The sequence below is a fragment of the Somniosus microcephalus genome, chromosome 7, assembly GCF_052327205.1.
Source record: "Somniosus microcephalus isolate GS21.2 chromosome 7, FLI_Smic_1.0, whole genome shotgun sequence".
Taxonomy (NCBI): Eukaryota; Metazoa; Chordata; class Chondrichthyes; order Squaliformes; family Somniosidae; genus Somniosus; species Somniosus microcephalus.
In genome coordinates this window covers 69,805,984-69,823,788 of record NC_140993.1, presented here as the reverse complement: position 1 = coordinate 69,823,788, position 17,805 = coordinate 69,805,984, and the positions used below count along the sequence as shown (strand labels likewise).

General features: G+C 50.1%; 1 protein-coding gene across 5 annotated transcripts in view; it reads right to left on the bottom strand.

The window, feature by feature from the left end:
- kif9 (kinesin family member 9) overlaps nt 1-17,805 on the bottom strand; it is a 191,976-nt gene that overhangs the window by 90,014 nt on the left and 84,157 nt on the right. For all 5 annotated transcript variants that reach the window (XM_085992553.1, XM_085992555.1, XM_085992556.1 and 2 more), the window contains one exon: nt 5,598-5,653. In XM_085992553.1, the coding sequence (XP_085848679.1) occupies nt 5,598-5,653 (56 nt within the window). The remainder of the gene's footprint in view (nt 1-5,597; nt 5,654-17,805) is intronic.

The following is a 17,805-nucleotide window of genomic DNA, read 5'->3' as shown; positions in this document are numbered from 1 at the left end:
ATCAGGACCTTGAAGCAGCTGGTCGTTCAGTGAAGTTCCTCTGAATGAGGCGGCGCAGTCAAACACTACACGGATCTTTTTCTTCTTTGGGTGATACACACCGTGATGAGGAATGTACTAGACCCTTCCATCGTCTCTGTTCAACTGTTCCTCGGGCACTTTTACAGCATAGCCTTTCGCTATGATGTTTCTCATGAAGCCTTTGTAGTCTTCGTGAAAGTCGGGGTTCTTGTTCAGCTTTCTCTTTAGACTGATGGCACGTTGCTCTGCTATGCAGCGATTGTTCGGCATCTTCGCGGTCTGTCTTCTCAGTGGCAAACCAATGTGATAGTGGCCATCGATGAACTGTGTAGACCTTGTCATCAAATCCATGAACTGATGGTCTTCTTGTGACATCTCTGTCTTTTCCTCGCAGCTGCGTTCTGAAAAGTCTGCGTTGAACTGCTGTATCAACAGCTCTTCAATGCTTGCGATAGAGGTGCGATTAACTGTGACATTTTGTCGTTCCTCCTTGTTCGACTTGTTGCCATCATCTCTCCTTAACGGTCCATTGACTACCCATCCAAGGGCTGTCCTGACGGCGTAGGGTCCGTCATCCTTGCTGTTTATCACCTGCCATGGCTCCATAGTTTTGTAGGCATTGGTTCCAATTAATAGGCCAATTTCTGCTTCAATGTATGGGAGACGCACCTTTTCTAGGTAAGGCCATCTATCCACATCCTTCTGCAGGGCTAAGTTCCATATTCTAACAGGAATCTCCCTCTGTGTGAAAACATTAGGCAGGTCTATGAAGTCCTTCTCTTCAAGTCCACACACTTCTAGGTCTGACAGGATATAACTTTGCATTGACTTCTCATGACCCATGGTGCGTAATAGGATTTCTGTTCTTCTGCCTCTAACGTTCAGCTGTCGCATGAGTGATTCTGTGCAGAACGTTGCTGAACTACCTGGATCCATGAGGGCGTAAGTCTCCACAAGCTTCTCGCTCCTCTTAGACTTGATCTTTACTGGTACGATGGCAAGAATACAATCACTGTCACCGGCCCCAGTGAATCCACAAGTCTCTGGTTCTAGCGACACCAGAGCACTTGAAACAACCTTCTCGTCGGTATTGTTTTCTTCACTCTTCTTAGAGACTTGTTCTTCTTTATGGATATGCAGCAGACTGGGATGTTTCCGAGTGCACTCTCTGCATGTTGTTCTTTGCTTACAGTTTCTACTCAGGTGCCCCTGAGAGAGACATCCAAAACATAGGCCGTTGTACTTCAGGAATTCGATTCTGTCCTTATGTGGCTGTGCTTTGATGTCGCTGCAGAAATCCAATGTATGATTCTTCTGGCAGAATAAGCATGGCTTCTGAAAGGCATTAGCAGGCGTCACTGTGCTGCTCTTTTTGGGAGATGAGTTCTGGGGCCTTTCTTCCTCGGCCTGAGTGACGATAGTTGCAAAGCTGCTTCCCCTGGAACCACCTTTCCTGAGAGTCTTTGATTCAACAGGCTTGGCTTTCACTCTTCCATCGGTGGTCGGGCTGGCATCCTGGATGTTTCCAAACAATGGGTCCCTAGCAATTTTAGCCTGTTTGTCTATGAAATTCACTAAGTCTGCAAACCTGGCTCTACTTTTCCGTCTCTCCATTATCTCAAAGGCTGTTCTTCTCCATTGTTCTCTCATCCTGTAAGGAAGCTTAGAGATGATGATTCTCATAGTCGTAGGATTGTCCATCTCTTCCATGAATTCAACATCCTCCATGGTGTTGCGACATCCTATGAGGAAAAGAACATATGCGTTCAATGCCTCTCCGTCCTCCGATCTGATCTGTGGCCACTTGGTAGCCTTTTCAATATATGCAGTGGCTATCTTCAGCTCGTTACCATAGTGCTCCTGCAGCAACTTCCTGGCTTCTATGTATCCCCGGTCCGGTCTCATGTGTTCACAGCTTCTGACCAGGTCTTGTGGTTTACCACTGGTGTACTGTCCCAGGTAGTACAACTTATCACTGCTGCTCTCTGTTTTGGAGTCAATGGCTTGTTCAAAGGATCTGATGAAGGGCTTATACTTGAGTGGGTCGCCTTGGAACACTGGTATGTCTCTTTGAGGGAGTCGAAACAGATTCTGTTGTTTTACAAGCATCTCTGTAATTTCGTTCTGACGTTGCATCACTCGGTATAGGCTTCTCCCTGTGTCTTCAGGCCTCTGGTGGTCATCAGCAGGGTCTAGTCTAGACCGTCTGACGTCTGGGGTAGCATCACGTGCTCCTGTTAGTGGAGAGGCCACTCTTCCACGCTGTAGTGCCAGGGGATTGCCTTCGGACTCTCTTGTAACTCTTGAAGGTGCCCTGGATCCAACTCTATGTGACAACATTGACTGGCAGTATTCGCTCCCGCCGTCCCGTGAGCCTTCATAATCTTCATACGCACTCAACCTGGCGTCTGAGACCGCGATAGCTGTTTTTATCTCCAGCTGTTCTTTCTTTGCCTGCACCTGGGCCTGTTGGGCCTGCAGTTGGGCCTGTTGGGCCTGCACTTGGGCCTGCAGTTGGGCCTGTTGGGCCTGCAGTTGGGCCTCTTGGACCTGCAGTTGGGCCTCTTCCCGTTCAAGAGCTTGCTTCTCCGCTAAAGATGCTGCGCGCGCCATCAACGCCGCCCGTTCAACCTCCTCTCTCATGCGTCACGATGAGCTTGTGGTAGAAGCGACTGACCTGCGTCCAGAAACAGAGCTACCTTCTTTTCGATTTTTGCTCGGTCTGGCGGAAGTCTCTGAAATGCTATCGTCTGGTCCGACTTCATCGTCAACTTTATCTTTCTCTGCTGTATCAGCATCTTGACGAATCTTTAACATCCACTGTTCTGTGGCCTTGATATAGTCCTTAATGCTGGTTGATTTAAGATCAAACCAGTTGTGCTGATCAGCGTTTCCCTCTTCTTCAGACAGAAGTGCTAATACATCTTCATTGAGTACATTAAATTCTTCATGCAGCTTGGAGAAATCGTAATACATTATGTCTTCAGCTTTCTTAATATTAGCATTATCTTCCATGAGACGATCAATTATCTTCATTTTTCCAGTTATCTGAGCTAATTTAGCCTTCCTTGCACCTATGCTTCTATGTAACTTCTCTTCCATTGCCTTTGGGGGGAGCTTTATTTCCCTCTTTTGGCCAGCAATCCTTCTGGCTGGGGGAAGCTCCTGGCATCCGTAAGGCCTCGGCCATTTTACCCGCAGCTCTTATTTAGCTTCTCAATAGAATGAACAAAGCAAGTAACAGTCACTGTACCTTCGCTTTCTTATATTGTCGTCTGGCTCCGTGACCATTCATGTATACGTTCGCCGACGATTCCGTCCTTTCTTTCTTAGGGAGCAAGTTTTTGACTAATGTAGTTGCGCTTCTTAGTTTCCAAACAGGCAGCCAGTGAGCTGTGGGGCTTTTAACAACGAGTAGCCGCGTGTCGAAATAAAACGTTCCCAAACGTAGCTTTGTCTTTTAAACTGTTTACAATAACACTTCACAAACGGAATTACAAAGCAAACACGTATAAACGAACACGGTCAAAAACTGTATTGCTCCAAACCTCACAACTTCTGCCTCCTTCAGCCACGTGGAGTTTAAACTGTAAAATGGCTGCATACCATGTGTGGCTTAGGGACTGTACCATTGTGGCAAGAATGAAGGGGGTGTCTCGGACTATACTACTGGAGCAAGAAAATAGGGGGTTTCTTAATACAATAAGTCAATCAGGTAAATTAACTGTATTATGCTATTTAACCAATATTTTAAAGTATTTTCTTCAGCTTTTATGGCTCTTACAAGGGCAGTGCAGTTAATGTTGCGTATATGGACTTCAAAAGGCGTTTGATAACGTACCAAATACTAGGCTTATTAGCAAAATTGAAGCCCATGGGATAAAAGGGGCAGTAGCAGCATGGATACAAAATTGGCTAAGGGATAGAAAACAGAGAGTTGTGGTGAATGGCTGTTTTTCAGACTGGAAGGAGTATACAGTGGCGTTCCCCAATCAGTACTAGGGCCACTGATATAATGACTTGGACTTGGGGGTACAGGGCACAATTTCAAAATGTGCAGATGACACAAAACTTGGAAGTGTAGTAAACAGTGAGGAAGATAGTAATAGACTTCAAAGAAGACAGACAGGCTGGTGGAATGGGTGGACACATGGCATATGAAATTCAACAGAGAGAAGTGTGAGTTGATACATTTTGGTAGGAAGAATGAGGAGAGGGCACACACACTAAATGGTACAATATTAAAGGGTGTGCAAGAACAGAGGCACCTGGGGGTGCTTGTGCACAAATCTTTGAAGGCGGCTGGACAGGTTAACAAAGCAGCTATTAAAGCATATGGGGGAAAAATTGGGTCGTGCCCCCTTTGGGGTGCTAACTTCGCTGGGGCGCTACTTGTAGTGTCCCGAAAAAGTTAGCGCCCCTGTGGCCGAAATTGAATGGTAGCGCCCCAAACAGGAACGGGGCACTTCTGGAAGTGCTCCCCCTCTTTCTTGGGGCGCTTCCATTGAATATCGTGGCGCCACGTAGCGCTGTGGTATTACAGGCCCCCCTTCCCTGATCGCGACCGGCATCCTGCAGGAGGAGGTGAGAGGGGGCAGGTGCTGGCAGGCGGCCCCAAAAAATATTGGCCACCCGGCACCTGCCCTTTAATGTGCGCTGCCCCGGCCGCAAACACGGCACCCTGACTCTGTCGAACATAGCGTCCAGTGGTATGTCAGGGGGCGTGAGCCAAGTTAGCAGCCGAGGCGCTGCGCACGGCGATGATGTCATAGCCGGAGGCGCATGCCACGGGGCACTACCGGCTACCGCCGCTGCCAACCTCCTGCTGAATTTCGCAGGGGGAGTTAGTGGCGCCGCACCTGGGCGCTAGGTGCCACTTGGGGCCCTAACGGGAGGCACAAAGCAACTGAATTTTTGCCCCATGGGATCCTGGGCTTTATAAATAGAAGCATAGAATACAAGAGCCAGGAAGTTGTGCTAAACCTATATAAAACACTAGTTTGGCCCCAGCTGGAGTAATGTATCCAATTCTGGGCACCACACTTTAGGAAGGACGTGAAGGCTTTGGAGAGAGTACAGAAGAGATTTATTAGAATATTTCCAAGGATGAGGGAATACCGTTACGTGGATAGACTAGAGAAGCTGGGGTTGTTCTCCTTCTAATAGAGAACACTCAGAGGAGATTTGATAAAGGTGTTTAAAATCATGAAGGATTTCGTTACAGTAAAAAAGGAGAAACTGTTTCCAACGACTGCAGGGTCAATATCGAGAAGCCACAGATTTAAGGTGATTGGCAAAAGAACCAGACATGGGGCAAAACTTTTTACGCAATGTGTGGTTAGGATTTGAAATGCACTGCCTGATAGGGTGGTGGATACAGTTTCAATAGTAGACTTCAAAAGGGAATTGGATAATTACTTGAAGAAGAAAAAATTGCAGGGGTATAGGGAAAGAGTGGGGGAGTCGATTAACTGGACTGTTCTTCGAATGAGCTAGCGCAGACACGATGGGCCAAAAGGCCTCCTTCTGTGCTGTACTATTCTATGATTCTAAAAAGAGCATACAACAGTACTTACTGCAAAATGATCTTGAACTGTGCAAAGGACTCGTGGAGTTGCCTGAGGTTTGTGATCTTTTTTTAAAAAAAGTGGACAAATGGTTAGTTTGAAGATAATCAGCGTACACAAACACTGCAGTAAATTATTAATGTTACAACTTCATTTCCTGCCCTAAAGGTTTTTTACATTAAAAAAAAAACTAAATTCAAATTCTCAAATTGCCATGGTGGTCTGGATTATTAATCCAGTTGTAGGAATCGTCCGATCCCTAGCTGAAATACTGAGGTCGAGTCAGTCTGATAATTAAACGAAGTTTAATGTAAACTAAAGAACAAACAATGGAATGCAGGAGAAACAATCAACAGGTCTTTTCTTAAGGCTGGCTTCACGAGGTCTGACCTGGGAACCTCCCAGCCTGACGTCATGACGTTTCCCACCGTTCGGGACATCACGTGACCAACATGATGACGTCATCACGCTGGTTCTGGAACTTACCGAGAATGGGTTATTTACAAACAGTAAACAAACATAGGTGCTGTAGCACTCTGTAAAGGCAGTTATATAGTCATACAGGAGTCCCTTGGTGGTTTTGCCACATGCGCCCCTCCAGAAGTGTCTTTAACCACAAAAGTCAATTGCAGAGGAGGTCGGACAAGCCTGTTCGAACGACTCCGATATTCCCAGAGAGGAATGGGCTGGGCAGACGATGAGCTGGCCTGCGGAACAGTCCGGTCAGGTGTGGCGGCAGCGGGCGGCCGCCCACGACGCGGTGGCTGCGCTGCCTTGACCGGTCGCTCGAGGTCCAGGTGTGCGGCCTTGAGGCGGTCCACGGAAATGTGGTCAGGCTTGCCCCCGACGTCCACTAAAAAACTCTTGGCACCCGCCTGCAGTACCTGGAAAGGGTCTGTATATGGAGGTGTGAGAGGACTACGATGGGCGTCATGCCTGACAAAAAACGAATTTAGCCTGCATAAGCTCCGGCAGAACGTGTGACGCGGGCAAACCGTGATGTGACGTCGTATTGGCCTAAAAGATTGAGCTGCATCCCGGTGGGCCTCCAGTTGTTCGGCTGCCGACCAAGGTCGCGTTGGTGACGGAAGAAACTCGCCTGGCACCCGGAGTGGCTGTCCATAAACCAGCTCGGCGGCCGATGCCTGCAGGTCCTCTTTGGGCGCTGTGCGTAACCCGAGCATCACCCAAGGCAGTCTGTCTATCCATGTGGCCCCCTGGAGGCTTGCCCGCAGCGACGTCTTCAAGGACCGATGAAAGCGCTCACATAGTCCATTTGCCTGCGGATGGTAAGCCGTGGTCTGATGGAGCTTGGTGCCCAAACCCAAGGCTACGGCGTTCCACAGTGCAGACGAGAATTGCGGCCCGCGGTCCGACGAAATATCAGACGGAACGCCGAAACGTGCAACCCAGGAGGAAAGAAAAGCCCGGGCGACATCCGCGGAGGTGGTGGACGTCAAAGGAATGGCCTCTGGCCACCTGGCGGTACGGTCGACAATAGTCAAGAGATGTGTGAAACCCTGTGACGGCGGTAGTGGGCCGAGGTCGACATGGACGTGATCGAAACGCCGCTCCGGTACTTCGAAAACGGCTACGGGAGCTTTGACGTGCCGCTGCACCTTAGCCCGCTGGCACACAACGCAGGTGTTGGCCCAGTCGCGGACATCCTTGCGCATCCCTCTCCAGCCGAACTTGGACGCCAGTAGTTTTTGTGAAGCCCTCACGCCAGGGTGCGCAAGCCCGTGGATGGCATCGAAAACGTTCCTACGCCAGGACAGCGGAACGATCGGGCGGGGGTCCCCCAAGGAGACGTCGCAGAGCAAGGAGGTGTCGGCCGAGTGGAAAAGCACATCCGCTGGCTGAAGGCAGGAGGAGTCGGTACGGAAAGCTTGCGTTTCCGGATCAGCCGCTTGGTCAGCAGCCATGAGTGAATAATCGAGTCCCAGCTGGACAGCCTGGACCGTCGCACGCGAGAGGCAATCGGCGACCACGTTGTCCTTGCCGGCCACGTGCCGGATGTCGGTGGTGAACTCAGAAATAAAGGTGAGCTGTCGTTGCTGTCGAGCCGACCACGGCTCAGCCGTCTTGGCCATGGCAAACGTCAGGGGCTTGTGATCCACAAACGCGGTGAATTGGCGTACCTCCAACAGAAAACGAAAATGACGGATGGCCAGAAACAACGCCAACAACTCCCTGTCGAACGTGCTGTAGCTGTGTTCATTACGACGCAATTGGCGACTAAAAAACGCCAGCGGTTGCCACGTCCCGTCGACCCACTGCTCCTGCACGGCGCCTATGGCGTAGTCCGAAGCGTCAGTCGTAAGCTCGATGGTGGCGCCAGGCAGCGGGTGCGCCAACATCGTTGCGTTTGCGAGAGCATCTTTCGTGTCCACAAAAGCGCAATCCATCTCTGGTGTCCAGGCCACAGGTTCCTTCCCCGGTTTCCCTCTGAGTGCCTTGTAGAGTGGCTGCATAAGCTGCGCGGCCCGGGGAACAAACCGATGGTAAAAATTTACCATACCGAGGAACTCCTGGAGCGCTTTAACGGATTGCGGGTGTGGAAAAGCAGCAATCGCCTCCACCTTCGACCGAAGTGGCGCTGCTCCTTCCGCAGTGATGCGGTGGCCCAAAAAGTCGATCTGTCGCAGCCCGAATTGGCATTTGGCCGGGTTAACTATGAGGCCATGCTGATGGAGGCGGCGAAAAAGGAGGCGCAGGTGGCTGAGATGTTCCTCTTTCGAAGTACTGGCAACCAGGGTGTCATCGAGATACACAAACAGGAACTTAAGATCCCGCAGCACTGAATCCATAAGGCGCTGGAACGCCTGCGCCGCATTCTTGAGCCCGAACGGCATTCGGAGGAATTCAAAAAGTCCGAACGGGTTAATGACCGCCGTCTTCTGGATGTCCTGGGGGTGGGCGGGCACTTGATGGTAACCCCCGGGCGAGGTCGATTTTGGAAAAAAACGAATTGCCCGCCAAATGTGCGGAGAAATCTTGGATGTACGGTATTGGGTACCGGTCGGGCGTCGTGACCTCATTGAGGCGCTGATAATTGCCGCAGGGCCGCCAACCACCGCCGGGCTTAGGGATGATATGAAGTGGCGAAGACCAGGGACTATCCGATCGGCGAACAATCCCCAGCCGCTCCATGGTGGCGAACTCCGCCTTCGCGGCCTCGAGTTTACTGGGTTCCAGCCGCCGAGCCCGGGCATAGACCGGAGGGCTGGTCGTCGCGATGTGGTGCTCCACACCATGTTTAGCGGTCGTTGCCGAGAAGGTGGGCCGAGTTAGATCCAGAAATACCCTGAGAAGGCGGGCGAAGTCGTCGGGCGCCAGCACGGTGCAGGAAACCGTGTGAGGCGCGCCTAAGCCCCGAAAGCACGGGATGGAGGCAAACGTGGCGGCGTGAATCAGACGGCAATTTCGTAAATCAACCAATAGGCCATTGGCACAGAAGAAGTTAGCGCCGAGGATTGCCTGTGCGATTTTGGCAGTGATAAACTCCCATAGGAAACGTTGCCTGCCGAAACACACCTGGATTCGCCGCTTCCCGAACGTACGAATAGCACTGCCGTTGCCGGCCTGGAGTGGAGAACCACGCCTCCCGGCCCTGACGTCAAGGAGCGAAGCGGGGAGGATGCTGCACTGGGCGCCTGTGTCACACAAAAACCGCCGGCCCGAAATGGAGTCGGTGATATAAAGTAACTTCCCGGAATCTCCAACCGTCATCGTAGATGCGAAACTGACCTCGGGGTCGTTCTTCCGTTCACGCAGTCGGTGCTGTTGCTTTCTCGTTGCATTAGGCACGAAACTACAGGGAGGATGGCATCATCTGGCTTTTGGGCCGAAACGGGCACGATAGTAACAGAGACCGGATGGTGGAGGCGCCAAGGCGGGGTTCTTCGGGGCGGGACGCTTCGAGGTGGCGCAGTACTGCTGCATCACCGCATAAATAGTGTCGACTTCGGCCGCGAGCGCTACACCGTCCGTAGCCTTTGACCTGGCGAGGGCTGCTTGCACCTGCTCGGGGAGCTGGCTCAGGAACAGTTCCGGGAACAGAAAACACTGCGGCTCAGAACCAAGGAGCGTGAGCATCTGGCTCATCAACTCAGAGGGCTTGGCGTCACCTAACCCGGGCAGTGTGAGTAAACGTCGCGCGCTCCGCTTTCGTGAGGCCGAAAACCTGCATTAGTCGCGCCTTAAGTGTATCATACTTGTTATCCACGGGCAGGTTTTCCAGCAGGCTGATGATCCTCGAAGCCGTTGAGCTGTCCAGTGCGGAGACCACGTAAAGATAACGGGTCTGATCCAGCACGATGTTCCGAAGTTGGAACTGAGCCTCTGCTTGGACGAACCAGGAGGTCGCCTGTTGTTCCCAAAATTGAGGGAGCTTCAAGGTCACTGCATTAACATCCATCGTGCTGCGTCGCACTTCCTCCGTGAAAATCGGCCGCAAAGCTTCGGGGTCACCACTGTAGGAATCGTCAGATCCCTAGCTGAAATACTGAGGTCGAGTCAGTCCGATAATTAAACGAAGTTTAATGTAAACTAAAGAACAAACAATGGAATGCAGGAGAAACAATCAACAGGTCTTTTCTTAAGGCTGGCTTCACGAGGTCTGACCTGGGAACCTCCCAGCCTGACGTCATGACGTTTCCCGCCGTTCGGGACATCACGTGACCAACGTGATGACGTCATCGCGCTGGTTCTGGAACTTACCGAGAACGGGTTATTTACAAACAGTAAACAAACATAGGTGCTGTAGCACTCTGTTAAAGGCAGTTATATAGTCATATACAGGAGTCCCTTGGTGGCTTTGCCACACAGTAACATAACCACAACACCACCGTATCCATGCTAGTCAGTGACCCATATTGGAAATTTCATGGGTCTGGATTGGATAATTTCTCAGGTTCAGTACCAGTGGTCGCTCCTGCGAGCAGGTCTTCTTACCCTATGATCCAGTGCGCAGACCACTTATTGCATGTACTGGGTACCATGATCTTGCACTTGCCACCATACATGTTCTTTTTTTACTGAAGGTGGATAGGAAAAACAACCTAGTGAGACAGAATACCATATTCAAGTGAGACACATCTAATTCCCTGCAAGTGGTCAGCAGAGAGGGAAGCACCAGCAGCAGCATCCTGCTGTGGAGAGACCTGCAGGTGGCCAGCAGAGAGGGAAGCACCAGCAGCAGCATCCTGCTGTGGAGAGACCTGCAGGTGGCCAGCAGAGAGGGGAGCAGCAGAGGGGTCGAGCTTGCAAGAAGCACTACCCATGTAACAGGCTATACAGGCAGGGGCTCGGCTTCCTTGACCACTCGGAAGAGCAGTGCTTCTGGAGGCTGAGGTTGTTGTGTCGGGTTGTGGCAGACATCTGTAGCCTCCCAGAAGAAGACCGGTTCCCTACTGGACCTGGTAACTGTGCATTACCAGTGGCTATGAAAGTCACCACTGCCCTCAACTTTTTTGCCTCCGGATCTTCCTTTCCACAGGTGCAGGGCGTCATCAACTGCAAACATGTGGGAATCCGTGCATCCCCAGACCAACCAGGAGTATTCGTAAACCACAAGGGGTTCCATTCCATCAATGTTCAGCTGGTGTGCAACCACAAAAAACAGTTTATGCATATGTACGCCAGATTCCCTATGAGCTGCCATGATGCTTTCATCCTGTGACAGTCCAAGCTTCCCAACCTCTTTGGATCTGCAAGCAGACTTAAGGAGTGGCTGTAGGAGACAAAGGATACCTCCTTCAAACTTGGCTAATGACACCCATGAGAAACCCAACCAATGAAGCCCAAGAGCGGTACAATGAAAGCCATATGACAACCAGATGTGTTATTGAACAAGCGATTGGCATGGGTGCCTGGACAGATTTGGAGGCACCCTTTAGTACTCGCTAGCCAGGGTCTCCAGAATGATTGTAGTGTGCTGTGCTCTCCACAACATTGCACAGCAGCGAGGATTAGAGCTGCAGAAGGAACAAGGCACTGAACACACATCGTCTGTGGATGTACCCAAGGAAGAGGAAGAGGAAGACGGCGACCCCAACGCAGCACCAGCCGCTCACATTGCTGCCCGGGATTCTCTTATCGCTAGACCAATGCAAAAATCACATCCAGCAGCCACTCTCCTCCCACCCGCTCCCAATCCCAGTGACACAAAGCAGTCCTATAACCAACCAACGACCCATTGCGCATCCCCCCGTTGGTCTCCGTCAATTCATGTCTTCCCATTCATCAACAAGCTTCTGAAAAGGCGAGTTGCCACCCAGCAACCAAGAATGGGCAAGAAAGTGGTGCAAAGTAATAAATTTTATGTGGTTCTACTAAACAATGGAAATTTAACATTTTCTCATACACCCATGTTCATACACTTGTGCAACTACAAAGTTTTACTCTTCCTTTTCCTACTGCTCCTATGTGGTGCAAACCCTGTGGCTTGAGCAGAGGTAGAGGCAGGCTACTCGGATCCCTGCTCTGACTGTTGAGATGCTCTTGGCTGACAACCTCTGGGTGTTGAAGCCTGTGAGAGCTCTGCCAAAGACTGTTCCACCTGCACCTGTGCAGGGGCAGACTCAGCCATCAGGAGAGAAGGCAGCAAGTTGGATACTGACTGAGGGGGATGGGGGTGTGCAACAGGTCAGAAGTGAGAGTGCTTTGAGTGGTGTTCCCACTTCCATGTCCTCTTTCGCCATCATCCCTCTCATGGGCCAGCTGCACTTCCCTTCTACCACTCTGCTGGAGAGCAGCTTGGTGTACATCAGTGACATGCTGTAAGGCCAAAGCTAAGGGGGCCTAAATTCAATAGCCCCTAAACACCGGCGCGGGGATTGCGATGCACGATTAACCCGCGCCTGTTTAATGTAATGCAGGCAGCACGCCAACTTCGTGCTGCCTGCTGATTAATATGATTGCAGTGTGCAGAAAGCGCTAACCGCGCTGTAGATTGACTGCATGCATCAACAGTGGCCAAAAATCGTCAGAGGCTAGCACTACTTAAAGCTAGCCTGCACCTCTTAAAGCGGAGGTACATTGTGGCTGAAGCAGGTGCTGGAAGTTGTTTTACAACTGATTCTAACCTGGGAAACACAATAATGGCACAACATGGGAGAGAGCGTGCTCCAAGGTTTTCCGACGCTGCACTGGAGGCCTTGGTGAAGGAGTTGGAAAGGAGGAGAGAATAGCTGTATCCGTAGGGAGCCAGGTGGCCCTCTAGCCACATGCTCAGAAGGCAGTGGGAGCAGATATCCGTGGCAATCAATGCCAGGAGTCAAGTCCCGAGGACCTGGGTGCAGTGCTGCAAGAAGTTTAATACTATTTACTACTTTTGTAGGACATGAAAAGCTTATAATGGGATGTCTAGTTTGGCTATCCATTCGATCGCCTCCCGAGATGCCAAGTGGAGAAATGAGATGCATCCCGCAACAGATCTTAGTGGGCAGGTTGATGTGAAGTGTTCCATGGTCTGGGACTCATGGCCGCAGTCGCACTTCGGGTCGTCCCTCATCTTCCACTTGTGGAGCAGGTGGCCGCATCGTCCATGCCCTGTGTGGATTTGGTTGAGCGCTGTTCACCATTTTTGAGGGCAGCCGAAGCCATGGATTTCTGCTGTTGGGTCAGTAATGAAGTGTTGGTTCTTTATGTTGCAAGTGTCCCACGATTCTGTCCATTTGGATAGTGGGTTGACATCAGCTGCATGAATATTGGCTGCTGTTTCCCAGAATGGCCGGCATGTTTTTAAGTGCTTTCATGGTGGGTTTTTAGAGCTTTCGTTAAAGGGAAGGTCATGATTTTTTCCAACTCACGGAGCACGGTAGTGTCGTGACAAATGACAAGCGGGGCAATGTGGGGCAGCACCGGAGAGCCACTCAGTTGGAGTGGACTTAAGCGACCCTGACACCGTTCTCATGGCGGCGTTTAGCTGCACATTCACGATCTTTGGCTGCAGGACCATGAGGCAGAGCAGTATTCTGCACTAGAGTAGACTAGAGCCACTGTTGTGGTGTGAAGTGTTCTGGCTGTGCTCCCCCATGATGTTCCAGCAAGTTTCCGGACCAGGATCCCCCAGCTTTTTACTTTTTAGCCGGTGTTTGTGAGATGAAGCCGAGAGGTGAGAGTCCTGCCCAGGGTGATTCCCAGTTATTGTGGCTGGGGTTCATGGGTAAGTTGCCTTCCGCAGAAGGATATGTTCAGTTCTTTCCTGGCAGCATTGTTGTTCAGATGGAATGCCGACACAAATAAAGGGGCCGTGCTGGGCCAAAAAAAATTCCAGGGAACACAGGACAGGATGGTGTGTGACTTGGAGGGGAACTTGCAGGAGGTGGTGTTCTCATGTGTCTGCTGCCCTTGTCCTTCTAGGTGGTAGAGGTCGCGGATTTGGGAGGTGCGGTCGAAGAAGCCTTGGCGAATTGCTGCAGCACATCTTGTAGATGGTAAACACTGCAGCCACGGCGCGATGGTGGTGGAGGGAGTGAATGTTGAAGATGGTGGATTTTTAAAAAATGTTTTTCTTCATTCCTGGGATGTGGGTGTCGCTGACAAGGCCAGCATTTAATGCCCATGCCTAATTGCCCTTGATAAGGTGGTGGTGAGCCGCCTTCTTAAACCGCTGCAGTCCTTGTGGTGAAGGTGCTCCCACAGTGCTGTTAGGAAGGTAATTCCAGGACTTTGACCCAGTGACGATGAAGGAATGGCGATATATTTCCAAGTCAGGATGGTGTGTGACTTGGAGGTGGTGGTGTTCCCATGCGCCTGCTGCCTTTGTCCTTCCATTTGCTAGAGGTTGTGGGTTTGGGAGGTGCTGCCGAAGAAGCTTTGGCTAGTTGCTGCAGTGCATCTTGTAGATGGTACACACTGCAGCCACAGTGTGCCGAAGTAGCAGGGAGTGAATGTTTAAGGTGGTGGATGGGGTGCCAATCAAGCGGGCTGCTTTGTCCTGGATGGTGTCGAGCTTCTTGAGTGTTGTTGGAGCTGCACTCATCCAGGCAAGTGCAGAGTATTCCATCACACTCCTGACTTTTGCCTTGTAGATGCTGGAAAGGCTTTGGGGAGTCAGGAGGGGCTCTTTTGCCAGCACTCCGATCCCCGGTGGCCCAACTGGGCCCCAGGTTGCGCTGCGCAAGACCCCTCCCCTTTAAGAAGGGGATGAAGCCCTGCAATACCGTGGCGCGACATGCTGCAGCACGTGACACAGCGATATTCCCTCGCAGCGCCCCAAGAGGGAGGCGGGGCGCTTCCAGTAGCGTCCTGCTTCCCTCTTCGGGCGCTACCACTCAATTTCGGCCATGGTGGCACTAATTTTTCTGGGGCGCGGAAAGTAGCACCCCGGCGAAGTTAGCGCCCCAAAGGGGGCACGACTCAATTTCTCCCCATAGTCATAATGGCACAGAAGGAGTTCATTCGGCCCATCGAGTCTATGCCGGCTCTCTGTAGAGCAATCCAGTCAGTCCCATTCCCTCGCTCTATCCCCGTAGTCCTGCAAGTTTATTTCCCTCAAGTGCCTATCCTGTCTCCCCTTGAAAACATTGAGTGTCTCCGCTTCCACCATTTCCGTCGGCAGCGAATTCCAAGTCATCACCACTCGCTGCGTAAAAAAGTTTTTCCTCACATCCCCCCTGTATCTCTTGCCCAAAACCTTAAATCTGTGTCGCCTAGTCCTTGTACCATCAACTCGTGGGAACAGCCTCTCCAAACCCGTCATAATCTTGTACACCTCTATCAAATCACCCCTCAACCTCCTTTGCTCTAATGAAAACAAATCCAGTTTCTCCAACCTGTCCTTGTAGCTAAGATCCCCCATCCCCAGAACCATTCTGGTAAATCTCCTCTGCACCCTCTCAAGGGCCTTCACATCCTTCCCAAAGTGTAGTGACCAGAACTGGACGCAATGCTCCAGTTGTGGCCTAACCAGCGCTTTATAAAGGTTCAGCATAACATCTCTACTTTTGTTCTCAATACCTCTATTTATGAAGCCCAAGATATCATATGTTTTGTTAACCATTCTCTCAATATGTCCTGCCACCTTCAGGGACCTATGCACATTAACTCCCAGGTCCCTCTGTCCCTGCACACTCTTTAAAACTGTGCCGTTAAGTGTATATTGCCTCTCCCTGTTCTTTCTGCCAAAATGCATCACCTCCCACTTCTCTGTATTAAATTCCATTTACCACTTGTCTGCCCATTCTACTAGCCTTTCTATGTCCGGTTGCAGTCGATTGGTATCATCATCACTGTTTGCCACGCCCCCAAGTTTGGTGTCATCGACAAATTTAGAAATTCTACTCTGTATTCCAATATCCAGGTCATGTATATATATCAAAAAAAGCAGTGGTCCCAGCGCTGACCATTGGGGAACACCACTGTCTACCATCCTCCAGTCTGAAAAACAGCCATTTACCACAACTTGCTGTTTTCTGTCCTTAAGCCAATTCCTTATCCAAGCTGCCACTGACCCACCTATTCCATGAGCCTCAATTTTGTTAACCAGCCTTCTATGTGGTAATATGTCAAACTCCTTCCGAAAATCCACGTAGACAACATCCATTGCATTCCCTTCATCAATCCTCCCTGTTACTTCGTCAAAAAATTCAATTAGATTAGTCAAACACAATCTGCCTTTTACAAATCCATGTTGGCTCTCCTTAATTAGCTTAAACCTCTCCAAGTGCTCGTTAATTTTTTCCTTGATTATTGTTTCTAAAACTTTACCTACCACTGATATTAAACTGACCGGCCTGTAGTTACTAGGATTGTCCTTACACCCTTTCTTGAACAATGGTGTCACATTTGCCACTTTCCAATCCTCAGGCATCTCCCCCGCATCTAGGGAAGATTGGAAAATTATGGCAAGCCCTTCCGCTATCTCCTCCCCCAATTCCCTTAGCAACCTGGGATGCAAGCCATCTGGACCAGGCGACTTGTCCACTCTAAGCATACCCAGCCTTTCTAGTACATCCTGTCTATCAATTCTCACCCCTTCCATTACTTCTACCTTTTCCACTTCTGCCGATATTTTGTCAGCATCCATCTCCTTAGTAAACACCGATACAAAGTACTCATCGAGTATTCTAGCCTTGCCCTGCGCCTCTAAGCATATATGACTTTCTTTGTCTCTAATAGGCCCCATCCCGCCTCTTACTACCCACTTACTGTTTACATGCCAGTAGAAGATTTTTGGGTTCCCTTTTATGTTAACCGCCATTCTACTCTCATATTCTCTCTTTGCCAATCTTATTTTCATCTTTACATCCCCTCTCAACTTATTGTATTTGGTCTGGTTCTCCCTTGAAGAATTCACCTGACATGCATCATATACCCTCTTTTTTTGTTTCAGCATCTTCTCTATCTCCCTAGCCATCCAAGGAGCCCTTGCTTTGGTTCCGTTACCCTTCCTTCTTGTTGGAATGTACCTAGCCTGTACTTGGAACATCTCCTCCTTAAAGATCACCCATTGTTCCATTACAGTTTTTCCTGTCAGTCTTTGGTTCCATTTTACCCTGGCTAGGTCCTTTCGCATCCCATTGAAGTTAACCCTATTCTAGTTTAGAAGTTCCACTCTAGATTGTTCCTTGCTCCTCTCCATTGCTAATCTAAATCTTATGATACGATGATCACTCGTACCCAAGTGTTCTCCCATAGACATTTGGTCGACCTGGCTCACCTCATTCCTCAGCACCAGATCCAGCAATGCCTCCCTCCCAGTTGGGCCAAGAACATATTGGTCAAGGAAATTCTCCTGAACACATTTCAGAAATTCCTTCCCCTCCTTTCCCTTTATCCTAGCATTATCCCAATCGATATTTGGGTAATTAAAGTCCCCCAATATCACCACTCTATAGCTCTTGCATATCTCTGTGATTTCCCTGCAGATTTGCTCCTCTACCTCCCTCTCACTATTTGGAGGCCTATAGAATACCCGCAATAGCGTGATCATACCCTTTTGGCTCCTCAACTCTAACCAAATGGATTCTGTCCTTGTCCCCTCAAGAACATCCTCCCTTTCCAACACTACAATGTCTCCCTTAATCAACACTGCCACCCCACCTCTTTTTCCCTTCCCTATCTTTTCTGAACACCTTGTACCCTTGAATATTAAGTGCCCAGTCCTCAACGGTTTTAAGCCACGTTTTTGTTATTGCCACAACATCATATTGCCACATGACTAATTGCGCTTATAGCTCACCAACCTTATTCACCACACTTTGTGTGT